Genomic DNA, 27,892 nt, shown 5'->3' with positions numbered 1-27,892 from the left:
AGGAGGTGAGGATCCCTGGAACCATCTCAGAGACTGGCTGTCCCAGAACCGATTAACCAAGTGGCCATCCCTGAGCTCACTACATGTCTTCATTCAAAATAAAAGAGTGTACCATAGCTTTTACACCTGTCATTGCCTTTTGTTTTCATACTTCCAGTAAGGAGAGCAAGAAAAGTGGGGGTCACCCTCAAAGAACCCATCCGTGTCTCAGGCTAATAGAAGCTAACATTTTGTGATGAGGAAAGTGTCAAGATTCTGTGTGGTATCTTGCAACATTTTTGCTAAAATCACCCTTTGTCTTCACTCATACCTACATTGAACACCGAGAGGAAAATATTTCTCCAACATTAGGAAAATGCAAAAAATTGTTCAGAAAACCAAGCTGATTTTGGTAAGATCAGAAAAGTGGTAGCACATAATGTTACATGTTGATAGGGAAAGTCACATTCTAAACATGCAAAGAGAAGTATAACCTCCCTAGACAAACAAGTAAACCATCATATTTAAAGTAAAATTTCATGAGAAAGCTTTATGCAAGTCAACCAGTCTCAATTTTATGATATGACAAGATATCAAATAAGCATAATCAATAAGCTATCTTCACTTCAATCTGGTTTACCCTTAGTGGCCTCAAGATAGCTGACTTGTAAATAAATACCCTTACACTTCTATCATTTTCTATAAAACAAGATATATAATGGCCAACCAAGTGTTTTATATATATATAAAATGTATTTTGGGGCTTCCCTGATAGCTCAGTTGGTAGGGAGTCCGCCTGCAATGCAGGAGACCCTGGTTCAATTCTTGGATCGGGAGGATCCCCTGGAAGAGGGACAGGCTACCCACTCCAGTTTTCTTGGGCTTCCCTTGTGGCTCAGCTGGTAAAGAATCTGTCTGCAATGCAGGAGACTTGGGTTCGATCCCTGGGTTGGGAAGATCCCCTGGAGAAGGGAAAGGGTATCCACTCCAGCATTCTGGCCTGGAGAATTCCATGGACTGTATAGTCCATGGGGTCAGGCACGACTGAGTGACTTTCACTTCAAAAGTATTTTATTTGGTATCTACAGAGAAAATACAAAGAAAGACAGTAATATCAAAAGAAAAAGAATTAAGAAGCCATAATAATTCACATCTGCCTCTTCATAAAGAGTAAACTGGGAAATTGTAAGCCAAAGTTCTTTAGAAATTTCTAATTCCGTGACTTCCACACCAGTTGCAGAAGTGTATGTGTACCCATGGAACTCTGCTCAATGTTATGTGGCAGCCTGGAAGGAAGGGGAGTTTGGAGGAGAATGGATACATGCACATGTGTGGCTAAATCCCTTTGCTGTCCGCCTGAAACTATCACAACATTGTTCCTCAGCTATACCCCAACACAGAGTAAGTTTTAAAAAAGTGTATGTGTATCAAAATGGAGAACTTTACCGATTGAATACATCTGGCCTGGTAAGATCTTGATAGGGTTCATAAAATGCGTTTGGGAATTGTATACAGCTGGATTTTTGTGGATAAATTTTTACTTCAACAGTTCTTAAGACTCACCATATTTTTGTCTTTCCTGAGCTGTTTCATTGTTAAGCAGTCCAGTCAGCTTCTCCTCTTTTGCTGTTTTCTCTATGTTGCCCAGGACTCAGCACTTCTCTCACTGTGGACTTTTTTCCATTAACCTATTTTGCATTTGATTAACTTGCTTTGGGCAGCCTTTCATGAATCAATTTTTTGACTGTAGTATGCAGTTACACCCTCTCCTCTAGTGGAAAATTCCAGTCACCTTAAAGGTATTCATTCCACTTGGGTTCAGAATTTTCTTGAGCACTGATAGTTTGGCTTTTCTTCATATCATCATATGGTGAGTTACGAGTATACGCCAAGTACTAAGCTATTTCACCTGTTCTTTTGTGAGCATCCAAGCTGATAAACTCTTAAATCCCATTTTGGCCTTTATTAGGATTTTCCAGATACTGTTTGTGGTTCTCAGTGAGACAATACCTATAGGAAAAGCCATAATCTGTAAGATAAACCCTATCTGGATTTCTGTAACCCAAAAGTAGATTCACTGCTTTTTTTACCATGAGCATATTCATTTTCATGTATATTTTCCAGTACATCCAACATTTGGATACCTAGCTGCAAAACAGTTGCCTTTTTTAAAGTACCATTTTAGTCTGAGATCTTCTATGAGTCCACTTCCCCTGGAGAAGGGCATGGCTACCCACTCCAGTATTCTTGCCTGGAGAATCCCAAGGACAGAGGAGCCTTGGGGGCTATAGTCCATAGGGTTGTAAAGGGTCGGACAGGACTGAGTGACTAAGCACACAGCACAGTCTTTCCATTACCATAAATCTGTAACTTCTTCCCTTGAATTCAGTCATACCAGATCTGTAAAACAGAGGAATTCCTAAATAAGCATGTAGTTCGGGTTCTATCCACCTTTTGATAGTATTTTTTGGGGAGCTCTTTGAAAAAATTTCAATTCTGATAGTAGCCATTTTCTTGATATTCTGCTTTTATTTTGTATATCCTGTCTTTATCTGGTTTACTTGTGCATACATGTCCAGTCGCTTCAATTGTGTCTGACTCTTTGAGACCCTATTGACCATAGCCTACCAGGCACCTCTGTCCATGGGATTCTCCAGGCAAGAATACTGGAGTGGGTTGCCATACCCTCCTCCAGGGGATCTTCCCAACCCAGGGATCAAACTGACATCTCCTGTGTCTCCTGCATTGCAGGTGGATTCTTCACACACTGAGCCACCCGGAAAGTCCAGTTTCTTTGTTGGGAAAGCTAAATATATCAAACCAAATTCTCCAGAGCCAGTCATCTTGCTCTGTACCCATTGTTCTCCTTCTGTGTCATACAGAACCTTGCCTTTTGGAAGTGGAGCGGGCGTTTGTATCTCTCATTTCTTCTTGGTGGCATCACTTCAACCACGGAAGCAGGCACCGGGGCAGAGCGTGGTGTCTCACTCCAGTGCAGCTCCCCCCTGAGTCTGGGGCACACGCAGACAGCAGGGACCAGAAGTGAGAGAAGGACCCGGGACTCAGGAGTGAGAGAAAGCCAAACAGTCCCTTGGGCCCCCACCTCCAGGGGCCTGGCAGGCTTGAGGACCAGAATTTGTATTTGTGAGACCTGTGTCACTAGCTCAAAGTTTCTCAGTCTATTGAGATACCTGATATGTAAAAATGTTTTTTTGTTTGGGGAGTTCCCTGGTGATCGAGTGATTAGGACTTGGTGCTCTCAATGCCACTCCCTGGGTTCAATCCCTGGTCAGGGAACTGAGATCCTGCAAGACCCACAGCGAGGCAAAAAAAAAAAAATTTTTTTTTTTAATTTTGACTTTATGTCTCTAATCAATTCTGAATATAAAGATCCAGAAACTGTGATCCTGAACATCCAATAACTGTCATGACCCTTCAGAGTCAACAGTGGAATGCTGGATACCGTAGGGTCTGTCTCAGACAGGGAGAGAGAGAACCAGTATGCAAAAGGAAGAGAAAGATGACTGTGTTTCTCTCTTATCCAAAATGATCACCCAAGGACTTCCCTGGTGATTAAGAATCCACCTGCCAGTGGAGGGGACGTGAATTTGATCCCTGCTCCAGGAAGATCCCACATGCCGTGGAGCAGCTAAGTCCATGCACCACAACTATTGAAGATTGCACTCCGCAAGAGAAACCACCACAATGAGAAGCCCATGCCCCACAAGGAGAGAGCAGCTGCAACTTGCTGCAACTAGAGAAAGCCCACAGGTAGCAACAAAGACCCAGGGCCACCAAAAATAAATATGAATCAATAAATGGAAAGTCTTTCTTCAAATGAAGAAAGAACTGGAGTCTAGCTGATCAGGATAGCTGAGAGGAGGGGCTCGTGAGAAAGGAGTACCATTCACTGTGTGACATGCATCTGTCAGGCAGTGGTGTCCGGATGAAGAAGCCACGTCTCAGGCAAGTCGAGTAACTTGTCCAAGGTACACAAAGAGCCATTTGTGATTGAAACTGATGACTGACTCCTTCTACAAGCCTACGTGCATTCCTGGGCCAAGAATGTGTGAGAATTTATGACCTGAGCAACCTGGATTTTCACCCCACGGCCAACCAAACCACCCACGAAGCCTGTAGAAAGCTGGGATTCTATTTTGTGACATATTCAGTGCAGCTCCAAACCAAATTGGGACAGTTTTGTAACATTCCATCTTATTAAAATTGGGGCTAACACAGTGGGATTGATTTGAGGAGCCCTGCCTTAGTAGGATATTCAAACTGGTTCCTTCTCTCTGGATGAGTCTCTGAGAGTTCCTAGAACCTGGGGAGAGTAAGGGAGGATCTAGAGCCTTCCTTCTACACCAGGAAATCCTGGTTTTGCTAAGAACTTGGTCAAAGCTTTGGTGGTGTTAACATGAAAGACAATCCACAGTTGCCGTTATTGCTTGATAGTCTCTGAAGAACTGTGTCTGTATGCCAGAATATTTAATAGGAGGCTCCTTCCTTTATGACATCACCAGGCAGGTAGCTAAGGGGACTAGTAGAGACACCTGGAGAACAACAGCCACTTTTGTGGGAATGCAAGAACAGCGGCTTTTAAATCTGAGGATAAATATTCAAGCTTTGTTAGGACCCTGAATACAAGCCAGCCGGTAAAATATGGGCTCTACCCAAAGAGGCACAACATATCACGTGGTCAAGACAAATAAAACTGGGTCCAGGGTGGCAGTTTCAGCACAGAAAGGGGCCGAGGTTGCTAGCACGACCCCTCAGCGGGGACAGGGGTACCTTGTCTCCTCGAGTCAGCGGAGTGGCCCAGCCTCCACGATCCTGACAGGCCATCGAAGATCAGAAGCTGGGCAGGCCACTGCTCTCCATTTATCATCAGACTACCTTCGCTCTAGCTCCCCTCCGTCAGGGCCTGGCCCCTCTGGAGCACTCAACCCTCGATCCGAGACCCGATCCAGAACTGATACATCCCGCCAGGGCTCTCCTCCTCGAAAGCTGACTCAGGGCGAGTCGGTGCCCTACACCGGTCAGGTGCATCGGAATGTCAGTCCGTCCAGAGAGGAAGCAACTAGAAGAGGGGTTGAGACCAGGCCAGGGCGTGACACGAGTAATCGTTTCTCGCTAATTCCAGAGGCCAAATCCTCTCGCCGGTTGAGTTTTGTCGACCAGAAGGATGACTTCATACTCTTAGAAGACGAGCCACCCTCCAAGGTCCAATACCCACAAGGGGTCAGAGTTCCCCGGAGGCCTTTGATTTGCCCAAAGGATGAAGCAGTCCAAACTGAGCCCATTCGAAAGAGTGTGACTGCTGGGGATATCAGATTTCCAAGGAGACCCCTTAGCCCAGAACGTGGCGGCAACCGCATCTCTCCAGACTCTCGGTCACCCCAGAGAAGAATTCCTGGGCCAGGATATGAAATGGGCCATCAGAACTCAATTTATGCAGAACCTAAGGCCTTGCGTAGAAGTGTGAACGTGGAATCCTCCCTCACACTCTCTGTCCTTAAAGATTTGAACAGTGGATACAAGGCTTCTGTGTGCCCTGAGCCTGAGCCCGTCCACAGGCCCTCTGTGTACAACGAAACCAAGTCTTCCCCAAAGGTTTTAATACCATCACAAGTGGAGCCCAGCATGAAGCCCTCGATGCGAGGAGAGAGCGAGGGTGGTCGCAGGGTCACCATCTCCCCCGGGGCACCGTCAGCTTCCCGTGGAACGTCTCGAGCAGCATCTGAGAGCCCTTTCAAATCCTCTGCCTTTGTCAGTCTGGGACCCTTCTATAAGCAACATAGCACAAAACGCTCAGACAGTATCTACGAGTTCACACGACCCACACTTAGGCCTCCAGAGCCCTCTTCTGGAAAGCACTCGATCCACGCAGAGATGGAACTGACCCCTAGGCCCTTGCCCCCTCGGTGCTTACCGAGATACGGGCCAGACTCCACGTGGTGGGCCTTACTCAGCACTGAAGGTGAAATGCCTGACAGTCGGCCGATAACACCTGATTTCGAGCCCAAGTCCCCTCCTCCCCCAGACCCTTCACTGCCTTTTTTTGAAATGGAAACCAGCCCTTTCTGTGAGGATCTGATGTTCCAGAGAGAGAAGGCAAGTCCATCACCACTATCATCACCAAAGGAGTCTGCAAGTCCGTCACCATTGAGGGAAGTGCCACAGGCCCCCAAGCACACCTCCAGACATCCCACTCAAAGGTTTAGTGTTTTCTTCATGGGTATGTGCAGAAGCAGATTGCCCAGGTGCAGCCCCGATTTAGTGAGGTGGGATGCCGGGGTGGGAGAACGTCCCCCCTCCTCATTCTGGGCCTCAGAGCTGCCCTCGCGCCAGTGCCAAAGCTAGACCCATCCTTGAGCCCATTGCTCCCTTCCTTCCCCACCAGCTTCTCTGAGCTCCAAGCTAATGAGGCCGATGACGATGCTTGGGCCGGCTTCAGGCATTGACTCTTCCAGGCAGCGCTGCTTAACCTTTCAATGGAAGGTAGTAGAGAGTGGTCTGCAGGGTGGGAAGCTACTTCCCAGGGGCGGAGACGAAGAGCTGAGCGGGGTGAGGGCTGGTAACGAGAATAAAGGTCCTCAGGTAAATATTCTGGCAACCAAGTGGAGAAGGCGGGGCGTAAATGAGCTGGGACTTAGGTTTCCGAGAGGGGAGAGGCGTTCACAGTGGCTCGAGGGAGGGTGGGGAGAAGGTGGAGCAGCAGAGCGGGAACGCGGCATTTGGTCTTGGGTCGGAGGAGCTTCTTGGGGAGAGCGCCGAGGGCTGAGGGCAGCTTTGGGTGGAGAAATGTAGAGCTAGGAAGGGAGGCCTGAAGTAGTGAGGGGCGGGGGGCGCATCCCACAGAGAGAGAAAAAAAGCAACAATCTCTGTTACTTTCAGATGTCTCTGAGGAAATGTACAATCGTGTCTTCTGGTGGCTAAAAGGTCTGTGCTTTTTCCCTCCCGCGGGTCGCTTTGGGGGGCTGGGGGCAGGAGAACAGGTGGGAGGGCAGCCTCTGAATCCCAGAGCTAGGTCTGTCAGCATGGTGCCTGCCGGGGCTTTGACCTCAGGGGGCAGAGGAACTCCTCACTTTGCCTAAAATCCTACCGTTAGAGTCATTCGTTTGGGACTTGGAATCTCTCCATTTTCAAGAGTCTCCTTTTGATAGGAAGTAGTCACGCTGGGAATGGAGAATGATGTAAGCCCACGGCCTTTCAGACAAGCTGGTCTTAACCTATCGTGTGATTAAAAAGCAAATGTCAAAAGCCCCACTAACACAAACTGCCTGATCACGGTCTTCCTCAGGACTAACTCCAAACTAATGCAGCTTGAGGGGTCTCCTCTTGTGTCTCTCTGCTTCCTCAGAACCCTCCTCAAGACCCCCACCCCAGGACCAGGGAAGTACTTGCTGGCTGTGGCCGAAGCAGGATTTCCAGGGATGTCTAGGCAAAAGCCTTAAGAACATCAGTGGGTCTTCAGCCAACTGGAGAACCCCCAGGGTCTGAGCCCACCCCCTGTTAACTTTGTGATTTTGACCTCTCTGGTGGGAGGGAAGGCCGGGGTCAATCTTAATACAGAGTACCTTAGTGCCAAGGAATTCCTGCTTCACGTGTTGTGGACAATAGAATCCAGCCTGTGAGTGTGAGGGAGGCCAGGGCTCTGGATGAAGATGTTTCTAGAAAGGGGAGAGCCCTGGGATGCAGTCCCAGTCCCTGCCAGCAGCTCTGCCCCCCAGAGGGAGCAAAGCTCCACAAAGGAGAGGTTTTTAGAATAAGGACTCGAGCTATATTACTGGGTGTGAGCCCTGGTCTCTCTATTTTCTGACTGTGACCTTGGGTAAGTTATTTTACCTTTCCAGTCATTAGTTCCCCCATCTATTATTGGCTTCCTTTGAAGGTTCTTGCAAGGCCTCGCTAAGCGATTACATGTAAAGCTCAGCGCTCACTGTGCCTGGAAACTTGCTAGCTGTTTTCACTTGGGCCACTTTGGACTAGGAAGGAATTTGGGCCAGGTTATGCCCAAGTCCACTGGATGTCTTTAGTAAAATTCTCTTTTTCCCCTCCTGTTGGCACTCTCTGAATTCCATTTGCTGCCCCCTGGGAATGCCTGGCTTCTACTCTCTCCATTATGACAGATGAGGAGGTAAGAACGCCCCTGGGAAGTTACTTCCAGTCTTCCTGTGCTCCCCCGAATCCAAATGCCCCTCTCACCCTTTCATGGAAGCAGATATGAAAGGAGACAGACAGAGGTGCTCCCTGTGGTTGAGCAGGTTGCTCACTGCACATGGGTACCTGGCAGAGAGGCAGGGGCTGAAATCCAGCCTGTGTTCCACTTGCCAAGCTGGGCACCTATGGGGTGGCATCTCCAGGGAGACATTCACACGAAGGCACCAGAGCTCACTGCAACACTGGAGAGGAAGAGTAGAGACCTTTTGGCAAACGACGAATCCTGCCAGGTTCTCCTTGGGAAGACTGTCTGGGGAGCCATAGGTTGGATCTGTCCCCACTTGGCTGTCGCCTCTCTGGCCTAGGGCTCTCCACAAAGGGGCTGCTTTTCTGGGTTACACACTATTCGAGTCCTTAACTTGGAAAGGGACAAGGTGAACTCTGCTCTCGGCAGCCCCGTGTCCTGAATTTGGCAAAGAGTGTCCTGATTTCACAGCGTGTTGTTCCTCTAAGTACTTTCATTCTTCTTGACCCACGTTTGATAAGATAGTCCAAGCTCTCTTGCCTTTATTCTTTCTCTTGCCTTAAGTCTCCCTTATCCAAAGCCCAGCATGGCCTGTAATGGGTCCCATTTGTGGACTAGCCCAGGATGGATGGTTGACTGCAGATGGAAAACAAATGAGATGTGTGTGTATATAAAATTGGGGGGCAGAACAGCCTGAACTCCGATAACGGCATGGCTGCAGGGGAGGTGCCAGGAATGGGGCTGCCACCCCCTCTGCCTTGCTGCTTATCTCGTGCTCTACCCGGAGCTCAGCTCTGGGTGGGAGCAGCTTCCTTTAGATTATCTCCATGCAAGACAGTACTCCTTCTCTCTCCTGCCTTTCTCCCTCCCTTCCTTCCATCAGCAATTTTTATCAGAAGCTTAGCACTCTGCTAGGCACAGTTGGGGAAACCATCTAAACTGCACAATACACATGTTCTTTGGCTTACTGTCTGGATGGGGAGATAAGACATGGACAGAAAATATTTCAACAACAATACAAAATCATCTGTGCTTAAATGTTCAAAGAAATGCAACAGACTGAAGAAGTGCTCTTGGAGGGTCTTAGGTGGGAGGGAGTCAGCAGGGAATTCAGGGGGGAGGTGGTCAGGTTGCTCACTCTTTCCCATAGCCAGGGCTCAGAGAGCTTAACAGCCAGCCTCTTGATCCCCTCTTGATGCAAATCTATACCTCTGGGAAGGGGTTACATTTCCCCTTATTCTGGATGGGATGCTTCTGACAGAGCCAGTCCCTCCCTGTTGGTCTCCACCCTCACCCTCTTTCTTTGTGCATCTCGTTTTAGTTTAGGAAGTCAAAAGCCTTGGCAGCACGACGGCTTCTTCCCAAAATAGCTCTTATCCTGTCTCCATAATTGCAGCTCTCCAGCCCTGCTCGGCAGCAGAGCTGTCCCCAGAAGCCGGCAAGAGAAGTCTCTCCGGCCGGCAACGGGGCCTGCCAGTCTTCTCCGGACTCTGGAAGTGGGTGACACAGAGGTGGGCCTGGTACTCTCCTCACAGGACACGCAGGCGCGAGGCCGTCCTCAGACTGTCCCCCGGCGGCGTGGTCCCAGGATGGAGACTCTGGGGAGCTGGTGTCGTCTGGCCCCTCTCCTCCAGAAACCAGGCAGACTGTGGAGTCTGTTCCAGATTCCACTCCCGGCAGGAAGTCTCTGGTGGCCCCACCACGGCACCGGGCTTGTGGACGGCAGCCTGTTGTGGAGCTTCATGAAGCCTCCAGGGTCCATAGCTGGGGACAGAGCGTGATTCCGCCTATCTCTGTCTCTCCGTCAGTCTCCTCCCAGGCGGTCCCCCAAAGCTTTTGTCTAAGGAGCAGGACAGACAGATGCTTCTCATCCTTGGATTGGACTTTAGGGATGGAGTCTTCCTGGAGGAGGTTAAGGGGAATGAGAGAAACACTCCTGAGGGGTTTTGGTTTGGTTTTGTTTTGTTTTGGTGTCAGAACTAGCAGCAGCTCAACTGGAAGGTCCTGAGGGTGCCTCTGGGGTCAGCAGGGGCTGTCTTCTCACACAGCCCTGGGGGAATTCCCTGGAATAAAGTAGTTCTTGTTGGGAGAGGCTGCCCTGGTCCCAAGAGCCTGTGTCCTTGAGGCAGCTAACTGACTTGCCCTCGGATGTGCCTTCTCGGACTGTCAGGGGACAAGGGGGTTTACTCCCTGCCACATCCATCAGTGAGGCGAGGAATCAACTCCGGAAAACAGGCCAGGAACTAGAGGAGGCTGTTTCAGGGTTCCCTACAGTAGACCAGTATCTTCAGGGAGCTGTGTCATTTGGCCTTGGGGATGCGATGGCCAGCCTCCCATCGGCTCCGGAGCCACAAGGAAGCTTTGCTCAGGGAGAGCAGCTCAGGAGGCTGTGTTCCCGGGACGTTAGTGGAATCCTCGGATATGGGCTCTCTGGAAGGAACCCCAGAACCAGCTTCCCACTAGCCTCATTTTCTCTTGCTGGGTACAGAGACTTAGAGTTGAGAGGAAAGGGGGTTGTTGAGAGGATGGAGCAGAGCTGCTGAAAATGGGGCAGGACACCTTGGGAGGCTTTTTATGGCAGCCTGGCCCTCACCACCCCGCTGCTTTTCCTGTCAGATGTTACCCTGTTCATTGCAGCTACCACCGGCAGCCAAATCGAGAGCAGGTGGGAGGCTGGTGACCTCCGGCCCAGGCTCGCTATTCTAGGGACAGGCTAGGTTGACCAACTCCTCAGGGTTTGCCCTGGCCGTTCCTGACTTTTGCACTGAAAGTGCTGCATCCTGGGAGGTCCCTGAGTCCTGAGCGAGCCTGGACAGTGGGTCGCCCTAGGACAGGTGGTGTGGCATCTCAGTGGGCGCCTCTGGCAGCACAGGGCAGGGGGTGGTGCTCTACGTCCTGTGGGAGACGCAGGCAGATCACTTCCTCTGCCTACAAAGTGAGGGCAGGAAGATGCTATGCCTTCCTCGCCAGCTTGATGGCAAAGTCCTTTCGTTTTTATAGTCCGCCCAGAATGAGCACACATAGGGAAGAATCTGCCGCATCTGTTTTGGACTTTCTAGTGCATTTCCAGAAGCTACTTGGTTCCCTGCCCGGAACCCATCTCCAGCATCACACATTTCTGTTGGAGTGTTTTGGTGGTGTTTGAAATGGTGAGTTTTTCAAGAAAGATGAGAGGCAGTGGACCCCAGCCGACTAGGGAGCTTCGCTTCAGATGCCCACTTGGATGCGGAAGAAAATCAGTAATGCAGAAGCCATCTGACAGCTGTTCAGCCAGGGGAAGGCTGCCCTGAGCGACAGAAATGACCGTGTCCCTTCCCCCGTCTCTGCTCAGCTGCCTTTGGCCCAGCTGCTGTTGGTGGGGGGCGGGAGGGTGGTGAGGAGCAAGAGACAGCTGCACCTTGGGGGCTGAGGGAGGCCTGGAGGAGGGGGACAGGATGTAAGGCAGTTCCTGAGGGGAGCGCTGACTCCGACACTGGGCGGGCGGACTGGGCGGGACAAAGCCCTTTCCTCGGCACACCTACCGCTGGCAAAATCATCTAGCTCCAGGGATCTCAGCAGTGGCTGTTTTGGGGAACTCAGTTCAGTAAGTCTGAAACCAAGACCTGTTCTCTAGAGATAGAATGTTGGCTAACTGGAGAAGCTGACTCCACAGTTGGTGGCAGTATGGTCATTCCAGTGTCACTTGAAGGCTTTTCTCCCATCCCTCTACACCCATTACACAAGCACGTGCCTAATTCTTTGGAGGGAAGGCATTTGAAATAGTCACAGTTGACAGTTGCTGGTGTGGTGTTGATAATTTTGGTGTTAGCTGAGATAGTAGCCACCATTCATTTTAGTGATTCGCCCAACACTACATGTGCTGTCTTAATGACTCTTCATAGCAAACCTATGAGGTAGACTTTTTCTCCCTGTTTCAGAGATGAAGACACCAAGGTTCAGAGCTTGCTTATCAATGCTGGCAGTCTCTGGGGAGCATCTTGCCTCAAGGGTTATGTGGTATATAAACCCTTTTTCTGTAGTCACATATTCCTGGAAGATAACTGGTGATATTTCAGCAGCATCTTTAGATATCAAGAACTGTGAGAGGAAAGGTTGTATTAGGGGTAAGATCTGTGTCTCTGCATTTGAACCAAGGCTGGGAGGTAGGTGTGAGCTGGGAAACTGCCAGATTAAAGGGCAGGCTATGGATCTGCGAAGCCCGAGCCTCGGGGCTTGACTGTCCTCCAAAATCAGAGCGGAAACTAATCAGTGAATCCTCTCAGTCCGTCCATATTGATCAGACATCTCTTGGGGGCAGAGGCCTGGTCACCTAGGCAGACATCACATGACATATTTGCTGAGTGGAAATGAGTAGAGGTTAAAATAGAAAAACATTCGCCCTGTCCTTGAGGGGCTTGTGGTTGATCTGGAGAGAAAAGTATACAGATGGGTCACTTGAAGGGAAGTGAATATCAAAGGACAAAGTCCAGGGCAATGAGTCAGCAAAGCTTCTAGCACGGAAGCACTTGGAGGGGAACGACCAGGAGGAGGCAGATTTTGGCTCGGTAATGAAGACCTTGGTAATTCACCACCCAAAGATTGAAGGGCAGTTGTTAAGAGTCAGGGAGGTTTTGAGCAGGGAAGATATTTAAGCAGAGGCTGGAAGGTCAGGGGAGTGGGCCTTGGAGGGTGTCAGACACACAGTGGGTAGCAGCATTCGGAGGCGTGGGAGCCCCTTCCACCCCTGGGCCTCCTGTGGCCTGTCCTGCTGCACAGAGGATGTTGGAAGGGCTCTCTGACTGGCTGCTGTCCCTTGCTGCAGCCCTTCAGCAGGTGCCAGGAAACACCATGTTCCCGGACCTTGCCGCCTACATCTCACGCCTGTCCCAGGATCATGGAACATTGGGGAACGATGAGAGGAGGAGTGGGGCATAGGGTATTTTGGTTTCTTACCTCTCTGTACAGATCTTGATGTACAGACTGGCTAAGGTTTCCTTGAAAGATACAACCCAGTGATAGACCTTCGGCTCCGCCAGGACTTGCTGCCTTAAATTATCACTGACTCAGCACCTCTGGGGCACAGGTACTATTAGCTCTTGCACCGCATAAAGGAAACTGCTACCAAGAGACTAAAGTGATCTTTGCTAGTCAGGCAGATCTGAAATCCTGATTTCTGGTGGTAATTACTCTTTAATCTTGGCTTTGAACCTGGGTCCTGCCGGAGCCCAAGTACAGAATCCCTGTTTGACATCCCTGGGCTGTACACCCTTCACCCAAGGTTGGGCCCCAGTGGAGGCGGGGCCAGGAGGTTTCCATACAGACCATGTTGGCCTGGCCTAAGTGGATGGAGCCCAGGACAGCAGGCTGGGATGGCTTGCAGGATCTCAGTTCCCCCCAGGCCCCAGCAGTGAAAGCGTGGAATCCGAACCACTGGGCCACCAGGGAGCTCCTGGGATGTTGAATTTCAAGAGGGAGAGGGAGCCGGAGCCCAGGAGCTGAGGGTACTGAGGCAGGGTTGGCCAGGCTACCTGCTGGCTGGGGGTGGCGCTGAGCGCTCAGTGGTCAATGACACATACGAGGGCTGCTGTATCTCAGCCCTGCTTCCAAATGTCCAACTCCACCTGTCCCGACATCGAACATAAGAATTGGTGTTGAGGGTAGAACAGTCCTTTCTTTCAGAAACACAGGGAAGGGAAGGGACTTGCAGACATTGAGATAATTTTGGCACTTATCTCAGGGACTTATTCCCAGGCCAAGTTCTCATGGAGACTCTTCAATTGCAGCAGGGTGAGCGTGTGGGGTTGTGTAGATAGAGTGACCCAAAGTCTGTCTTAGGCTTTTTTTTTTGCCCAGCCCATTCCTCATGGCCCATGCTTCATGCGGGCCTGTGACCATCAAGACCCCAAGATTCTTGGCTTGGAGATGAGTTTCATGGTCCCCAGTCTCTCTTGGGGCTTTGCTTCCTTCCAAGCAAACGGGCACCAACATGTCTCATGAAACAGGGCTCTTTGGAGTCTGGGCAGCCAGTGACAGAGCAGAGCCTGGGGTTCCAGCTACAGCGGAGGATGAGCTGCTAGCTGAGATGTGTCTGTGTCCATGCTTGGACAGCAACCAGAACCAGGGGGAGGAGGCACGTTATGATTGTGAAAAACAAGGTTCTGTGATAGGGCCTGTCCTCCTTGATGTAGGCTTTCCCCCTTTGGCCCAGCTCCCCCAGCCCTGGCCTTGAGGGCTGAAACACCCAAGAAGTTTCCTATGAGGAGTGCGGACATAAGAACAAGTGGCTGCAGCTAGTTCCCAACAGAGGGGCTTTGTGCAGCCCGAATTTGACATTTGGGTCCAATGGCAGCAAGCGCTGCTATTTCTGCAGACTTCTAACAGACAGTGGTCTCTCTCGAAAGGAATTCCTTTATGTGTTTGTTTTCCTAAGTAGAGCTTCATATCTTCTGATCTACCCTGGACCTTTTCCAAGAACCTCCTATATTTTCAGAAGTTGCCTCTCATTGGAGCCAATCTGCTGGTCTCTAGCTTAGTTTAATTCCCTCATTTTGAGGTATGGCAACTGAGCCTAGAGAGGTGAAGTGAGGTTACCCAGATAGAAAGTTTTCTCTTTGACTTGCTGGCTCATGAATGTCCTGACTTCTTTAAGGAATGACATCCCTTCTTTCCTCCCTCCCACCACTGCCACATATTTAATGGCAGTCCCATGTTTTCTGAATCTGATCTCACTCGGGGTACCCAGCTGCGTTTGACGGATTCCAGCCAAGACCACCAGGCTGTGGATCAGACCCAAAGAGTGTAGATAGGCCTTTGGCACTCCTACCAATAGAGGGGGGGCCATGTGTGGCCTTAGTTTTGTCCAAAGTGTATAGGGGCCTCCCAGTCTGTCCTGGAGGAGGACTCTTAGAAGTCACAGAGGGGCATGCTTCTGGAAACTTCTACAGAAGCCTGACCAGCTCAGACCCGTATTAGCTCAGGAAATCCCCACCAACTCCCCGCCCCAAGCATCTACTTTCTCTGAGCTGCTGCTTGCCCTCCTGAGCCTCTAATGCCTCTAAAGCTGCTGGGGCATCTGTCTCCACAGCATCTCACCTGCTTGCCCAGCCTGGCCTGTCCTGAGGCCCTCCGCACCTTCCACAGCCCCGGGCAAAGCTGCACTGCCCAGAAAGGCCACTCGGCCTCTCCCTTCCACTCTTCCAGCAGATGATCCCAGGGTAGTTTATGCAGCAAATCCTCTTTAATCTTTAATCTAGGGTCCTGCAGGAAGGGAACCTCCTGGCTCTCCTTCACAGCTCGGCTGGAGGTGGGGACTCTCTGACGTCCACCTTAGGAGGTATACAGACATTATGGACGATCAGTAACTTGGACATCAGCTGGGTTCAATTCTCACAAACCTTGTGGACTCTCCGCGGTAACTGTTTCTCTCCAACCCATGGGGCAAATTCCCCTCTCCTTCCAAAGGCTTCTCCAGGTGGTGCCAGGTGGGCCCTTCCTTTTTCTTTGGGGACTGGCTCAAGACCCCGTGGTGCCGCGCCGCCTGGGCAGGCCACTCTTGAGGGCTCAGGGAGAGCCAGATGACCAGCGAAGCCCTGCCCGGTCGCCTCTCCGCACCCTGCCTCCGAGGGTCGCGAGCTGCAAGGCCCACCCGCAGGCCAGCGCAGCGGCCACGGGCTCGGCCGGCGCGGGCCCGCTCGCCGCGGAGGTGCAGGCCCCGCCCCGGGGCCGCCCCGCCCCGCCCCCTCCGCGGGCCCCGCCCCCAGCCGGTCCGCTCTCGGGGCGGCGGGAGGGGGCTGGCGGTGCGGCGAGGTCGGCGCGCAGCTCCGGCCGCGGGTCGCTCGGGCGCTGTCCAGGCGGAGCCGGCCCGGCCCGGGCTGCAGCCATGGTAAGGCGGGCGGGCGCGGGGCAGGGCCGGGCGCGCAGGGCCCGCTGCTCCCGGGCGGCTTCGCCGAGACCCGCGGCGCTGCAGCCCCGGCTGCGCGGGGCTGGAGGCGCTGTCGCCCGCCGCGGGCACGGGCAGACGCTGGTGGCGGACGGCACTGCGTCGCTGCTCCCAAGTTTCTCCTTCTGATCCGAGCAGGCACGAAGTGGGCCCCGGCCCCCGGGGTGCTGCCCGCTTCTTGGACGAAGGGGTGGGTCGGTGCAGGGTCGGGAGAGGGAGGCGGTCGAGACGCGCAGGTGGGCTGGGGCGAGCGAGTCCGGCAGGGGCGGAGTTGAGGGTCCCCGCCCTTGCCTGGGTCAGCTGTTACCTGGGTGACCCTTCCTCACCCCCACCTACCCAGGGCTCAGGGACCAGCAGCAACTTCTTTTGGAAAACATACACAGGAGGCTCACAAACACTGCTGCCTCCCAGAGAGGGCTGGTGAGACGCTTGGGCCCTCCTCCCCACCGCCTGCCAAGGGGCTGCTCCTAGGCCCTTCCCACAGCACCCTCTGCCCAGGGACCTCTGAGAGAGGGCGGCCCAGCCAGCACTCCACATCCCTCTGCCCCTGAGATAGGGACCCAAGGGAATCTTCCTCCTGCAGCAGCCTACCTGTCCCCCCGTCCCCCCAAACCAGGTCCCTCTGCAGTGATGGGGGGTGGAGGGAACTCATTCCTGCCACCTGCCTGTGATGGGCGGAGAAGCAGTAACCGCAGCCCGCCTCTCTGGAGACCCCCAGGTAGGAAGTGTCGAGGTTTGACTGTGAGGGTGCCAGCTCTCGTCCTGACCTCAAGGCCAGAGCCTGCCACAGACACTCTGTGCTGGGTGTCAGGGCCTTCAGGCCCTGTGCCAGCTTCTGCTCCCGGTCTGGAAGCCCCCTTGCCTTTGCCCTCTGTGTGGGAGGCCCAGGCTGTTTACGGCAGTGGGAGATCTGTCGCTAGCCTGTGGGGCAGGATGTTGGCTGTGGGCAGCCTCCAGAAGGGCGCTCCCTGGGCCCTGTGGAATCAGGAGCTTCCAGGTCTGGACAGGCCAACCTTTTGGTCTCTCCTCTGTCAAGCTGTGTCCAGGCCGAGGCCCAAGTCTTGGCCAGGAAGTCTGGGTGACACTGTGACCTTCCCCAAAGGGGGGTTCCTGGGAGAGGCCAAGTGGTGCCTGCCTTTATCCCTGCCCGCATCCGTCTCCCCACGTGGGGACAGACAACTGATGGTCCTGGGGTGGGAGCCGAGGGGAGCTCTGATTGTTCGTAGTGCCAAATGTCCCTAGTGCGGGGGCCAAGGGAGGCTTTTTCTGCCACACATTAAGTTCAGTTCAAATGAGGTCTTGGGGCTTCAACTTGGCTGAGTTGTAATTGGCCTGTTCCTCTGTAATTAAAGACACCCTGTCACGACCAGAGTCCTCCGCCTCAGGCCCCTGCCCTCAAGCCAGCCCCACTTGTCTGTGAGGGTCTCTTTGTAAGAGGAGATGAGGGACCCAGGTGCTTGGGAGACCAGTGGGGAGAGCTCCCCAGCCTGGGAGCCCCCCAGGAGGGCTTAATTGGCATACAGAAAGAATGACTGGCTCATGTTAATAACCATCCTGTCACTTGAGCTGTCCCTTCTCTCCCCAGGTTCAAAGCAGCTTGAGGTGTACCTGTCATCTGGGAGTGCTTGCTTTCCTCAGCCTTCCTGGGACAGGGAAGGGCCGCTCACAATTGGACATTTAAGGCCCTGAAATTAAGACACTGTTCAGAGTCACAAAGGGTGTTTCTAGCCAAACCGGAAACACTGGCCTGCGGTCTGCCGGTCAGGTCTCCATGTGCGCAGGCCCAGCGAGGTCCCTCTCTATGCGTGTCCCGCCTGATCAGTAACTTGGAAGCCTCTGGGATGCCAGCCTCTCTTCCCCGAGGTCATGCCCCACAGAGACCACGTGTTAGCTGCTGACTCCCTGAGAGCGATGGGCGGATGGAAAGGATTTGGATGAGTTGAGAGGGCAGGTACCCTAGGATGGGAGGCGTCTGTGTGGCAAAGGCCCCTGTGCGCCTGGGGCCCTCCGCAGGGAAATGTCTGATGGCGATTTCTGAAGGTAGTGCAGTTCTCTGCTGGGAGGAACCCACAGCGACACTGGGAAGAAAAGTGGGTCCATTCCCATGAGAACCTACACACCAGGGACGGTAGGACACCCCACCCTACTTCAGCACTGCTTGAAGTTATGGTGAAAAGAGAGAGGTCAGAATCCTTTTGGGATGAAGTCTCCTGGACCAGGTCACCTTGAGGACAGGGCTGAAGCCCCCGATAGGCCTCGGCGTCCTTGGGAGTTAACAAGAGAAGCCAAGTGGATGAGGAGCCTGCAGACGGACTTGGGAGGCTGCTGCTGTGCCCACCACGGCAGGCAGCGGGCAGGCATCACAGGGGAGCCAATCAGAGGAGGACGGGACTGCAGAGGAAAGCAGCGGTCCCGCTGCAGCTGAGCTGTCCTTGGAGGGTGGGAGCCAAGGGAAGGGAGGGGGGAGGGGGTGGGGAACGACATTCCACAGGCTTTTTTGGCCCCTGACAGAGACAGGGGGGTCAGAGAGAAAGGGAGAGGAGCAAGTCAGGACGCCGGGTTACAAGAACACCAAGACCAGGCTGTTTCTGTGCGTGAGGAACTTTGCCTGGCAGATAAAATTAGACCTAGAGCTTGCTGACAGGGAGTCTGAAGCGTGGGACATGGACCGTTCCCTGGGACGGCAAGGCAGTTCTGTCCCCGAGGAGAGGGCTGAAGCTGGGGTAAGGCTGCTCCGGGAAAGGGTGGACCTGCCTCGTCTTCCCCCTTGCGTTGGCTGGATCGGGGCTCAGAGGCAGAGAAGGATTGGGTCCGTGGCGGAAGGATTGGCTCCGTGGCAGAGCTGGGGGGCCAATGAGGCCCCTGGGGCCCTGACCCCTTGGTTGGAGCTCCTGTGGGTCCCTCCTGTGCTCGCTGGAGGGAGAGCGGTGCTGGCGGCTCTCCTGGAAGGTTTGCAGGAGGCTGGGGGTCTCTGTCAGGGCCTTGCCTCCTCCCTGGGCTGCTGCCCCTCTGCTCAGCGCTCCTGGTGGAACCAGGTGGAGACAGCCCCCTCTCTCCCACCCTCAGTCTGCCCCCAGACGGACTTCTGGGTTCCTGTGGGGTTGTGCAGAGGGACAGGATTTCCCCAAATTCCCCAGACTCTTGGACTGCCAGAAAACAAGACCTGTCACACACACTTTGCCCGCTCCCCCCACCCGCATCCCTTCCCCGTTGCTGTATAATTAATCGTCTGAGCTGGGACACTTTTAAGAGTGGAAAGTGGCAATTCTGCTAAGACAGCAAACATAAACCGGGATGAACGGTCACCCCACTGGACCCCAAGATACTGTGGGTGAGAAAAAGCCTGTTGGGTCAGGCCTGCCTCAGGACGTCTCTTCTGGCCACTTGGCCCCCACACGCTGGTTCCAGTTTCAGGCTAAAAGACCCCTTTTCCTGTCCAGGCAAGCCCTGGAGACTGTGGCTCTAAGCCGGCGGGGGCACTTGAGAGGCTATAGCCCAGAAGTAGCTCTTAGGCGGCTTTTCCCTCTAGCCCCCTTCTAGTCCCTTCCCTCTGCAGTTCATAGGACTGCATCCCTCAGTTCTTCCCACCCTAAACGGGAACCTGCTGAAGACGGTGGCTGTCATATCTCCCCTGACTGGGACTCCACTGTGGTCTGGGGTAGCCCCCACTAGCTTGGCTGATTCCCAGGGGGTGAGTCAGCCTGTGAAGCCGGCCCTTGTCCATTGTCTGGGGGTGGCACGTGGGCATTGTGAGGCAGAGCTGAGCCCAGCACCGCCAGGCACTCCACGAAAGGGGCTGGCCCCCAAAGGAGAGAGGAAGCTTTGGGGTCTAGAACTCAGGGTCAGAGTAAGGGGGACGTGGCCTGTCTTCCCAGCTGGAGATGGTGGGGGGACAGGTCTCCGCAGAAGAGCCAGCCACAGTCTGCTCCCCCCACCCCCGTGTGCTTCACAGTTGAGGCCAGACCCCCTCCGGTACTGCCAGCTGAAGCCTAGCTCAGGGCAGGGGGCAGGGGGCAGGGAGCAGCCGGGGGCGCCTCCGCCTCTACAACCCTCGCAGCTGGGGGCTGTCTGCAGTGCCCCCCAGCCTCCCTCACCCAGTCCTTCCCACCCTCACGAGCATCAGCTGGCGTGTTTCACCTTAACCCCGGAACCCAGGGCTCAGGGTCTGGAATCAGGGGGCTCAGGTCTGCTGCTCTGCGCTCCGGGAGAGAACACCTCCTGGAGAGTCGGCTCCCGAGTCCCGGGGCTCAGGGCTGCAGCGGCTGGAGTGGAGGAGCCCCCTGCTGGCTTCTGAGTCGCCCGGGGCTGGAGGCTCCCTTCTCCCCGCCCTGGCTCCCTCCCGCCTCCCGCCCCTACCCGTCCCGGCGGTCTGCACTCTCCTTCCGTCCTGAGCCACGTTCTCCTCTCCGCTCTAATGCCTCTGTCTGCTCCGCTCATTCGGCCTGGCTTCCTGGCCTCTAGGGCAGTCCCTGGCCCTGGCGTGGAGGGGCAGCCTCGACCAGCACCCTGTTGCGAGGGAGCATCCAGACCGGAGCTGCTGGGTCCCCAGAGCGGTTGCTAGGGCGCTGGAGGGCTGCTGCTGCTCCCTGGGGTCTCCTGATGTTGCGGACCCTCGGGCAGGAGGCCTGTGAGCAGGGGAGGGTGGCGAGCGCTTCCTCTGGCTTGGCCGCCTGTGCAGCTTCCTTCCCTTCTAACCACACGTGCTTTCCTCTCTCCCTCTTGCCTTCTCCTGTCTTGCTCCTTCCTTCTTCCCTTCCTGCCACCGACCCGCCTACCCCACCCCGCCCCTGCCCCTCAGATCAAGCGCTTTCTGGAGGACGCGGATGACGCAGAACTGAACAAGTTCGTGAAGGATTTCCCAGGAAGCGAGACCTACCACCCACCAGAGGCCAAGACCTTGGTGCCCAGGCCCCAAATCCAGGAGCCGAGGCCCCAGGCTTCAGACCTCTGCCAGGATGACCTGGAGTTCAAACCCCCCTCGTGGCCCCAGCCCTCTGACAGCCAGCAGTACTTCTCTGCCTCAGCCCCCCTCAGCCCCTCAGCCCGGCCCCGCAGCCCGTGGGGCAAGCTCGATCCCTATGACTCCTCCGAGGTAGAGCCTCCAGCCCCGTCTGTGCTGATTCAGGAGGCCCTGGGGAGGGAGCCGAGGGAGCCCCAGAAGTGTGTGCTGCGTGTGTGTGAGTGTGTGTGTGCACCCACACGTGGCTGGAGACACGCTCTGTCCTGTGTTGGCCCCAGCTCTGTGGGGTCACCCCCGCACCCCCCATGCATTGGAACCCGACAGTGTCAGCAGGGAGAGGAGCCCCGCTGGTGGCCCCACCTGGGGCCTCAGAGGAGTGTGGCAGCTATCCTGGAAGGCTGGGCAAAGACCCAAGAGGCGGGGAGAAGGCTGGTGTTGAGTCCTGGGGTCCTTCGGCCCCTGCCCTAACGCACTCTGCTTTCTCGTCGTCCCCCAGGATGACAAGGAGTACGTGGGCTTTGCAACCCTCCCCAATCAAGTCCACCGGAAGTCTGTGAAGAAAGGCTTTGACTTTACCCTCATGGTGGCAGGTAGAGCAGGGGCCGGGCAGAGCTGGGCAAGAGGTGTTTCAGGTGGGGATGGTTCATGTGTGTGTGTGGGGGGGGGTTATGGGTGTTAGTTGCTCAGTCGTGTCTGACTCTTTGTGACCTCATGGACTATAGCCCGCCAAGCTCCTCTGTCCAAGGGATTCTCCAGGCAAGAAGTGGGTTGCCATTCCCTTCTCCAGGGGATCTTCCTGACCCAGGGGTGGAACGCAGGTCTCCTGCATTTCAAGAGGCTTCTTTGCTGTCTGAGCCGCTGGGGTATGGCCAGGGCAGGAGAAAGCAGCAAGTGGCTGGGCCTTTTTGCAGAACAGCCAGAAGCTGAAGGCAGCCCAAAGTCCGCATCCTATGTGCTGTGGGGGAGGGGGCAGTGACGAGGTCCAGAGAACCCTCAACCCTCAGGGTCCTAACATTTGCCTTTTGCTGTGTGACCCTGGGAACCCCTTATCCTCTCTGGGCCTCACTGGCTGGATGAGCTCTCGTCTCTGCTTGCTTCCAGCTCTGCTGTGTTTGGGTTAGTCTATTCCCAGTGAGATAGGCAAGAAGCTCCCCACAAACTCGGCCCAGTGGGGTGGCCTCCTGGTGACTGCTGTGTGCCTGTCCTGTCTCCCCCGTCAGGAGAGTCGGGCCTGGGGAAGTCCACGCTGGTCAACAGCCTCTTCCTCACGGATCTGTACCGGGACCGGAAGCTCCTCAGCGCAGAAGGTGAGGGAAGGAGCGTGGGGACAGGCCGGCAGAGCTGACCTGGGAAATGGAGCTCACTCGGGGTCTGGGGGATACAGGAAGCTGCGGCTTCCTAGAGAGCCTGCCACGTCTCTCCGGAGGGCTGTCCAGCCTGGCAGCCCACCAGCCAGCTCCCTAAAGACTTGGGTGCTGAAGCAGGGCAGGGGCCAGAATCCTCTCTGACCCCCCAAAGGATTCCAGGAATCCGAGAAAAGAGGCCGGAGCAGAGAAGAGGCTGGGGCCGGAGCCAACAGCCACCGGCATTTCCTGTGTTGGGAAATGTGCTCTTCGCTGGTTCCCAGAGAACAGACAGGCCCCCGGGCAGCCCCAGGGGGCGGGGAGGGGGCAGGGAGGGTGCGGCAGCCTGGGCAGCAGAGCTGGTTGGGATGGGCCCTGTGGTCCCAACTGGGCAGGTCCTTGGCCTCGCCCTGGCCTCAGTTTCCCCCTTCTCCAGAGCGTATCATGCAGACGGTGGAGATCACTAAGCATGCCGTGGACATAGAGGAGAAGGGCGTGAAGCTGCGGCTCACCATTGTGGACACACCAGGTTTTGGGGATGCCGTCAACAACACAGAGTGGTAGGTCTGACCGAGCACAGACCCTGCCCCCAGCCCACCCATTCCCTCCGCAGGCACACAGAGGTGCAGACACACCCCCGATGTCAGGAAGAAAGGGTGTGTGCCCTTGAGCATGCCCCTGCCCCTTACTGGACGGCTGTTTCCTCTGTCAGGTGAGAGGGACAGCCTTGGGATAAATGACCGCTAGTGTTCCTTTGACTCTGACCTACAGTTCTAGAATAGGGGTGAGGGCACCCCCCTTTTTTGAGGGAAGTGCCTCAAAAAGCAAACATGTGAAAACATGTAGCAAAGGACCTGACATATAGCAGGTGCTCAGTAATGGTCCCCCTCCCTCCATCTGTTCCTTTCACCAGCAACATTTTAGGTGCTACAAGCAAGTTATTAAAGGGGTGAGAGTTCGTGGAGGGGTAGGGGAAGGTGAGAAAGAAGAGGCAAAGGGAAAGTGTGGGTGGAACTTTGTTTAAACTCCAAGCACCCTCTGGGCTACTTGCCAAAAGAAAAGTGGCTACTCGCTACTCCCCCCACCCCCCCCCCACCCCCGCTCCATTACGCTTCCCTGGTGTCTCAGTGGTAAAGAATCTGCCTGCCAGTTCAGGAGGGTTCAATCCCTGGGTGGGGAAGATCCCCTGGAGAAGGAAATGGCAACCCACTCCAGTATTCTTGCCTGGAAACTCCCATGGACAGAGGAGCCTGGCAGGCTACCGTCCATGGGGTCACAAAACTGTCGACACGACTTAGTGACTAAACAACACCACCTCCCCACCTCCCCAGTCATCCCTGACATTTTTTCTTTTTCCAGGAAGTAGAAAGATGCTTAGATAGTGGTCAGACCTAAGGGAGTAGATGAGAGGAGAATGGGTGATAGAAACAGGGGAAAAGGTGGTGGTGCCTTTGTTAAGAACATTAGGCAGGGTGGTGCTGAAACTCCTGGACTGAGAATTCAGATCCTGACTCAGCATGTAGTAACTGCGTGATCTTGAGCAAATGACTGCACTCCCCATTTCTTCAGTTGAGAAATGCTGGCTTTACCAGTTGATCTAAAAGTCATCTCAGAAAGATGCATGTAAATGTGCATTGAAAACTGTAAAGGGCTGTGTACACTACACTCATGGATTTAAAGACGATAATTGCAAAATAAATTTGCAGGATCAGTGCAAAATAAAAGTGCGGGGTCCCTTGTTCAAAATGATTAAGAATTTCAAGATGGCCACAGCAGAGAGTAAACCAGATGTGGGCCCTCTGAGTGCGGGGCCCACATGTGACTGCACAGGTCACATGCCCAGGAAGCCGGCCCTGGATGGTTGCCTCCCAGACTGATCAGGACCTCACAGATCCTTCTGTGACCTGAACGCACCTCACATGCTTTATCGTTACAACATGAGACCTTGGCTCAGTACACTGGTTCATCTTCAACTTTTTGATCCAAGCCTTGAGGGGAGGGCCACTTCATACGTTCTTGCCATAGCACTGTGCTAGTGCGTAGTACATGGTCTCCGTAAATACTCCTGCTGGACTGAGGTGGCCTCCATGTCATCACCCTTCCTAATCTAGGAATATGTCTCAGCCAGCTGATTTGCCTTGAAATTCTAGCCCCAACCAATGCCTGTTTCCTGCTTTAGCAAGTATCGCTTCCTCCTTCAATCAGTCTACTTACTTCCTCTGACATTCCATAATGTAGTAATAATTCCACTTGCCTGGCACCTCCCAGTTTACAGTGGACCTGCACATGTGCTCATTTAGTCAGCCAGCAGGAATATCTTGAGCACAGATTAGGTGTCCAGCCCATGCTGGACATTTTACGGGATACAGAACAAGTATGAATAATCCTTGTCACTGGAAGCTTACAGTCTAGTGGCAGTGGGAGTGGGAGAGGAGAGGGGGCAGGTCTCTAACATGTGTGTCAATCAGGCTAAAACTTAGGTTAGTAAATGGGTCAGGCAGTGTAGTGGCAAACACACTGAACTAGGAGTCAGAGCCCAGGGACTTGGATGGGTAGAGAATTTGCTGGCTAAAATGATCTGGATTAAGTCTCTTAGCTGCTCTGGATTTAGCTTCTTCGTGTATAAGATGAGAACAATGATACTTATAATGTCCATCTATCAGGGCATCTATCAGTGATGCCCAAAACTCAATAACAGCAGAGCAAGAGACTTGAAAACTGAGGTTCTTGTATATATTGAACATAGATATGGATGATATATACCATATATGTATATGACCTTCATGTGTGGTGAAGGGAAGGAAGAGCAGTGTGCATTGGTGTAGTCACAGGAACCTTTGTGGAAGAGCTGGTTCTTGGACATGGCTTTGAAGGACGGAGTGAGCTTGGAGAGGTGGAGGAGAGGCTGGACCCACCTGAATAAAGGCCCTGAGGTTAAACTGTGAACCTGACTTAGGGCTGCCCTGGCCTCCAGTTGGTTTTCACTGCATCTTGCTAGTCTTCCTGCTTTGTTTGGTCACCCAGGCTCTCTTCCTCTCATCACACTAAGGGTTTAACGACCTCTGCCCACGTGCCTCGTCTGATTTTCTATCAGGATGTTTGAGATGTACCGTGACCCACTCAGGTACCTCCCTGAAGATGCAGTAAAGCAAGTCGGGGAAGAGCAAAGTGGTGAAAAGTCTGCCCAGGGCGTGGGCTGCTCGCAGCCCCAGATCTCACTAGGCAGCACTCACTTGCAGTTTCTCTGCTTGTGTTCCCTGCCCCAGCTGGAAGCCTGTGGCTGAATACATCGACCAGCAGTTTGAGCAGTATTTCCGAGATGAGAGTGGCCTGAACCGCAAGAATATTCAAGACAACAGGGTGCACTGCTGCCTGTACTTCATCTCGCCCTTCGGCCACGGGTATGGTCTGAGCCTGAGGCTCCTGGCCCCACCAGGTGCTGCCAAGGGGACAGGCCAAGAGCACCCGGGGCAGGGCTGCCACTTGCAGGTGGTCACGGGTTCCTGTTCCCCAGGCTCCGGCCATTGGATGTTGAATTTATGAAGGCCCTGCATCAGCGGGTCAACATCGTGCCTATCTTGGCCAAGGCGGACACACTGACCCCTCCTGAAGTGGAGCGCAAGAAACGCAAAGTGAGGGGAGCTGGTGGGGGAGGGGAGCAGGTGGGCTCCTGGAAAAGGTTGGAGTCCCCCCCAGATCCATGGGCCCCTCGTGTGTTTGCCAGATCCGGGAGGAGATTGAGCACTTTGGAATCAAGGTCTACCAGTTCCCAGACTGTGACTCTGATGAGGATGAGGACTTCAAATCACAGGACCTGGCCCTGAAGGTGGGGCCACCCCAGGGATCCCCTTCCCAGCTTGTTTCTTCTGGGCAGAAGAGGGAGTAGAATTCTGTGTAACAGGGAGGGGCTCTTGGGGTGGAAGAGGACCCTGGTTTCCCAGAATGAAGCAGAGGAAGATGAAGTTACAGGCACAAAGGAACAGGTGAGAATGGGGGTGTTGAGAGACACCCTAACTTCTTCCAGGAAAGCATCCCATTTGCTGTCATTGGCAGCAACACTGTGGTAGAGGCCAGAGGGCGTCGAGTTCGGGGCCGGCTCTACCCCTGGGGCATCGTGGAAGGTAAAGCTCTGAGCTTGTGACCAGGGTATCTCCTTGCCCTCAACGGGTCTCCTCTACCCGTGCGCCTGGCTGATCCCTAGCCTTGCTGTGCAGTGGAAAACCCAGGGCACTGCGACTTTGTGAAGCTGAGGACAATGCTGGTGCGTACTCACATGCAGGACCTGAAGGACGTGACGCGGGAGACGCATTATGAGAACTACCGGGCCCAGTGCATCCAGAGCATGACCCGCCTGGTGGTGAAAGAGCGGAATCGCAAGTATGGCCAAAGGCCGGGACAGAGCCGGCAGGGGCGGGGTCCCAAGCGCCGCCGCGGAGGAGACCAAGCCCCTCCTTTGTTCCGCAGGCTGTCCAAGCAGGTGCTGGGGTTCCCCTAGCCTTACCAACCTCCTTTCCCCCTTCCCTTCAGCAAACTGACTCTAGAGAGTGGTACCGATTTCCCCCTTCCTGCCGTCCCACCAGGGACAGATCCAGAAACTGAGAGGCTGATCCGAGAGAAGGATGAGGAGGTGAGGCTAGTATGGGGTGGTAGGGGTTGCCAGCCTGAGGGGACCCCTGTTTAATTATAAACCCCATCACACCCCAGGGCTACCAAGGGCCCGACGGAAGGGATTAGAGGCTGGGGGGGGGGGAACGTCCCTAAATCTGTAGGACTCTGAGAGGCCCCACTTTGATGCGTGTGCCTGTTCCAGCTGCGGCGGATGCAGGAGATGCTGCACAAAATCCAAAGACAGATGAAGGAGACCCATTAGCTGGCTTTCAGCCCTGAATATTTAAACGCTGCCTCTTCGTCCTGCCTATGTCGGCCCCTCCCAGCACCAGCTCTGCTCAGGCCCCTGCAGCTACTGCCACTTCGCCTTACATCCCTGCTGCCTCCCCAGAGACTCAGAGGAAATAAAGTTTAACAAATCTGTAGGTGGCTTCCGGTGTCACTGTATCTTTCCCATCTCATGGAAACCAAGAATTTGAAAGGTTGCTGGAGGAGGGTGCTGGTTTCTGGCTTTTAGTAGGGGCAGAAGAACAGGAAAAACTTTCCCCTCCCATGACGAGTTCAGTCCCTGCCCATAATCCAGCCTGGCCAGTCCATCTTCCCGACGCTATCTGTCCTGCCTCTGTTATCTGGAGCCCATCATCCTTCCCACATATAGTACTGAGAATCCCACAGACGTTTTAGAATTGATAGCTGCCCTCAAGAAAACATGGTATTAATTGCATGCAGCCTCCCAACTTCATATTTCCTCTGTTTTGGGGAAAGGGATATGCAGAATTAAACTGCACTCTAGGAAGCCTGTGATAGCGCACTGAACACACGTTGAAACCCCTGTAATCACCAAACACTATAGTGAGTGCTGGGAATGGAAAAAGTACAATCGTCGTCCTGTAAGA

The 27,892-nt window shown here is 54.0% G+C and overlaps 1 protein-coding gene and 1 pseudogene across 7 annotated transcripts; one reads left to right on the top strand and one right to left on the bottom strand.

Moving 5' to 3' along the window:
• Nucleotides 1-1,874: 1,874 nt before the first annotated feature.
• LOC110147027 (serine/threonine-protein kinase VRK2 pseudogene) lies at nt 1,875-2,920 on the bottom strand (annotated as a pseudogene).
• Nucleotides 2,921-4,207: 1,287 nt separating this feature from the next.
• On the top strand, nt 4,208-27,421 carry SEPTIN4 (septin 4). Of its 7 annotated transcripts, XM_020908266.2 has the most exons (14): nt 4,575-6,217; nt 6,877-6,921; nt 8,112-8,119; nt 20,884-21,177; nt 21,542-21,635; nt 22,266-22,352; nt 22,825-22,948; nt 25,655-25,789; nt 25,903-26,020; nt 26,113-26,214; nt 26,413-26,509; nt 26,603-26,765; nt 26,916-27,015; nt 27,199-27,421. In XM_020908266.2, the coding sequence occupies exons 1-14, from the start codon at nt 4,642-4,644 to the stop codon at nt 27,256-27,258; spliced, it is 3,003 nt and encodes a 1,000-aa protein (XP_020763925.2). In that variant the 5' UTR covers nt 4,575-4,641; the 3' UTR covers nt 27,259-27,421. The 7 variants fall into 7 exon arrangements, with proteins under 7 accessions (XP_070334637.1, XP_020763925.2, XP_070334636.1 ...); XM_070478535.1 differs by lacking the exons at nt 4,575-6,217; nt 6,877-6,921; nt 8,112-8,119 and adding an exon at nt 15,564-16,028; XM_070478538.1 differs by lacking the exons at nt 4,575-6,217; nt 6,877-6,921; nt 8,112-8,119 and adding an exon at nt 15,994-16,028 and having other exon boundaries at nt 20,884-20,927.
• The last annotated feature ends 471 nt before the right edge of the window (nt 27,422-27,892 follow it).

This window comes from Odocoileus virginianus, chromosome 17, assembly GCF_023699985.2.
Source record: "Odocoileus virginianus isolate 20LAN1187 ecotype Illinois chromosome 17, Ovbor_1.2, whole genome shotgun sequence".
Lineage (NCBI taxonomy): Eukaryota > Metazoa > Chordata > Mammalia > Artiodactyla > Cervidae > Odocoileus > Odocoileus virginianus.
This window is presented reverse-complemented; position numbering and strand designations above follow the sequence as displayed.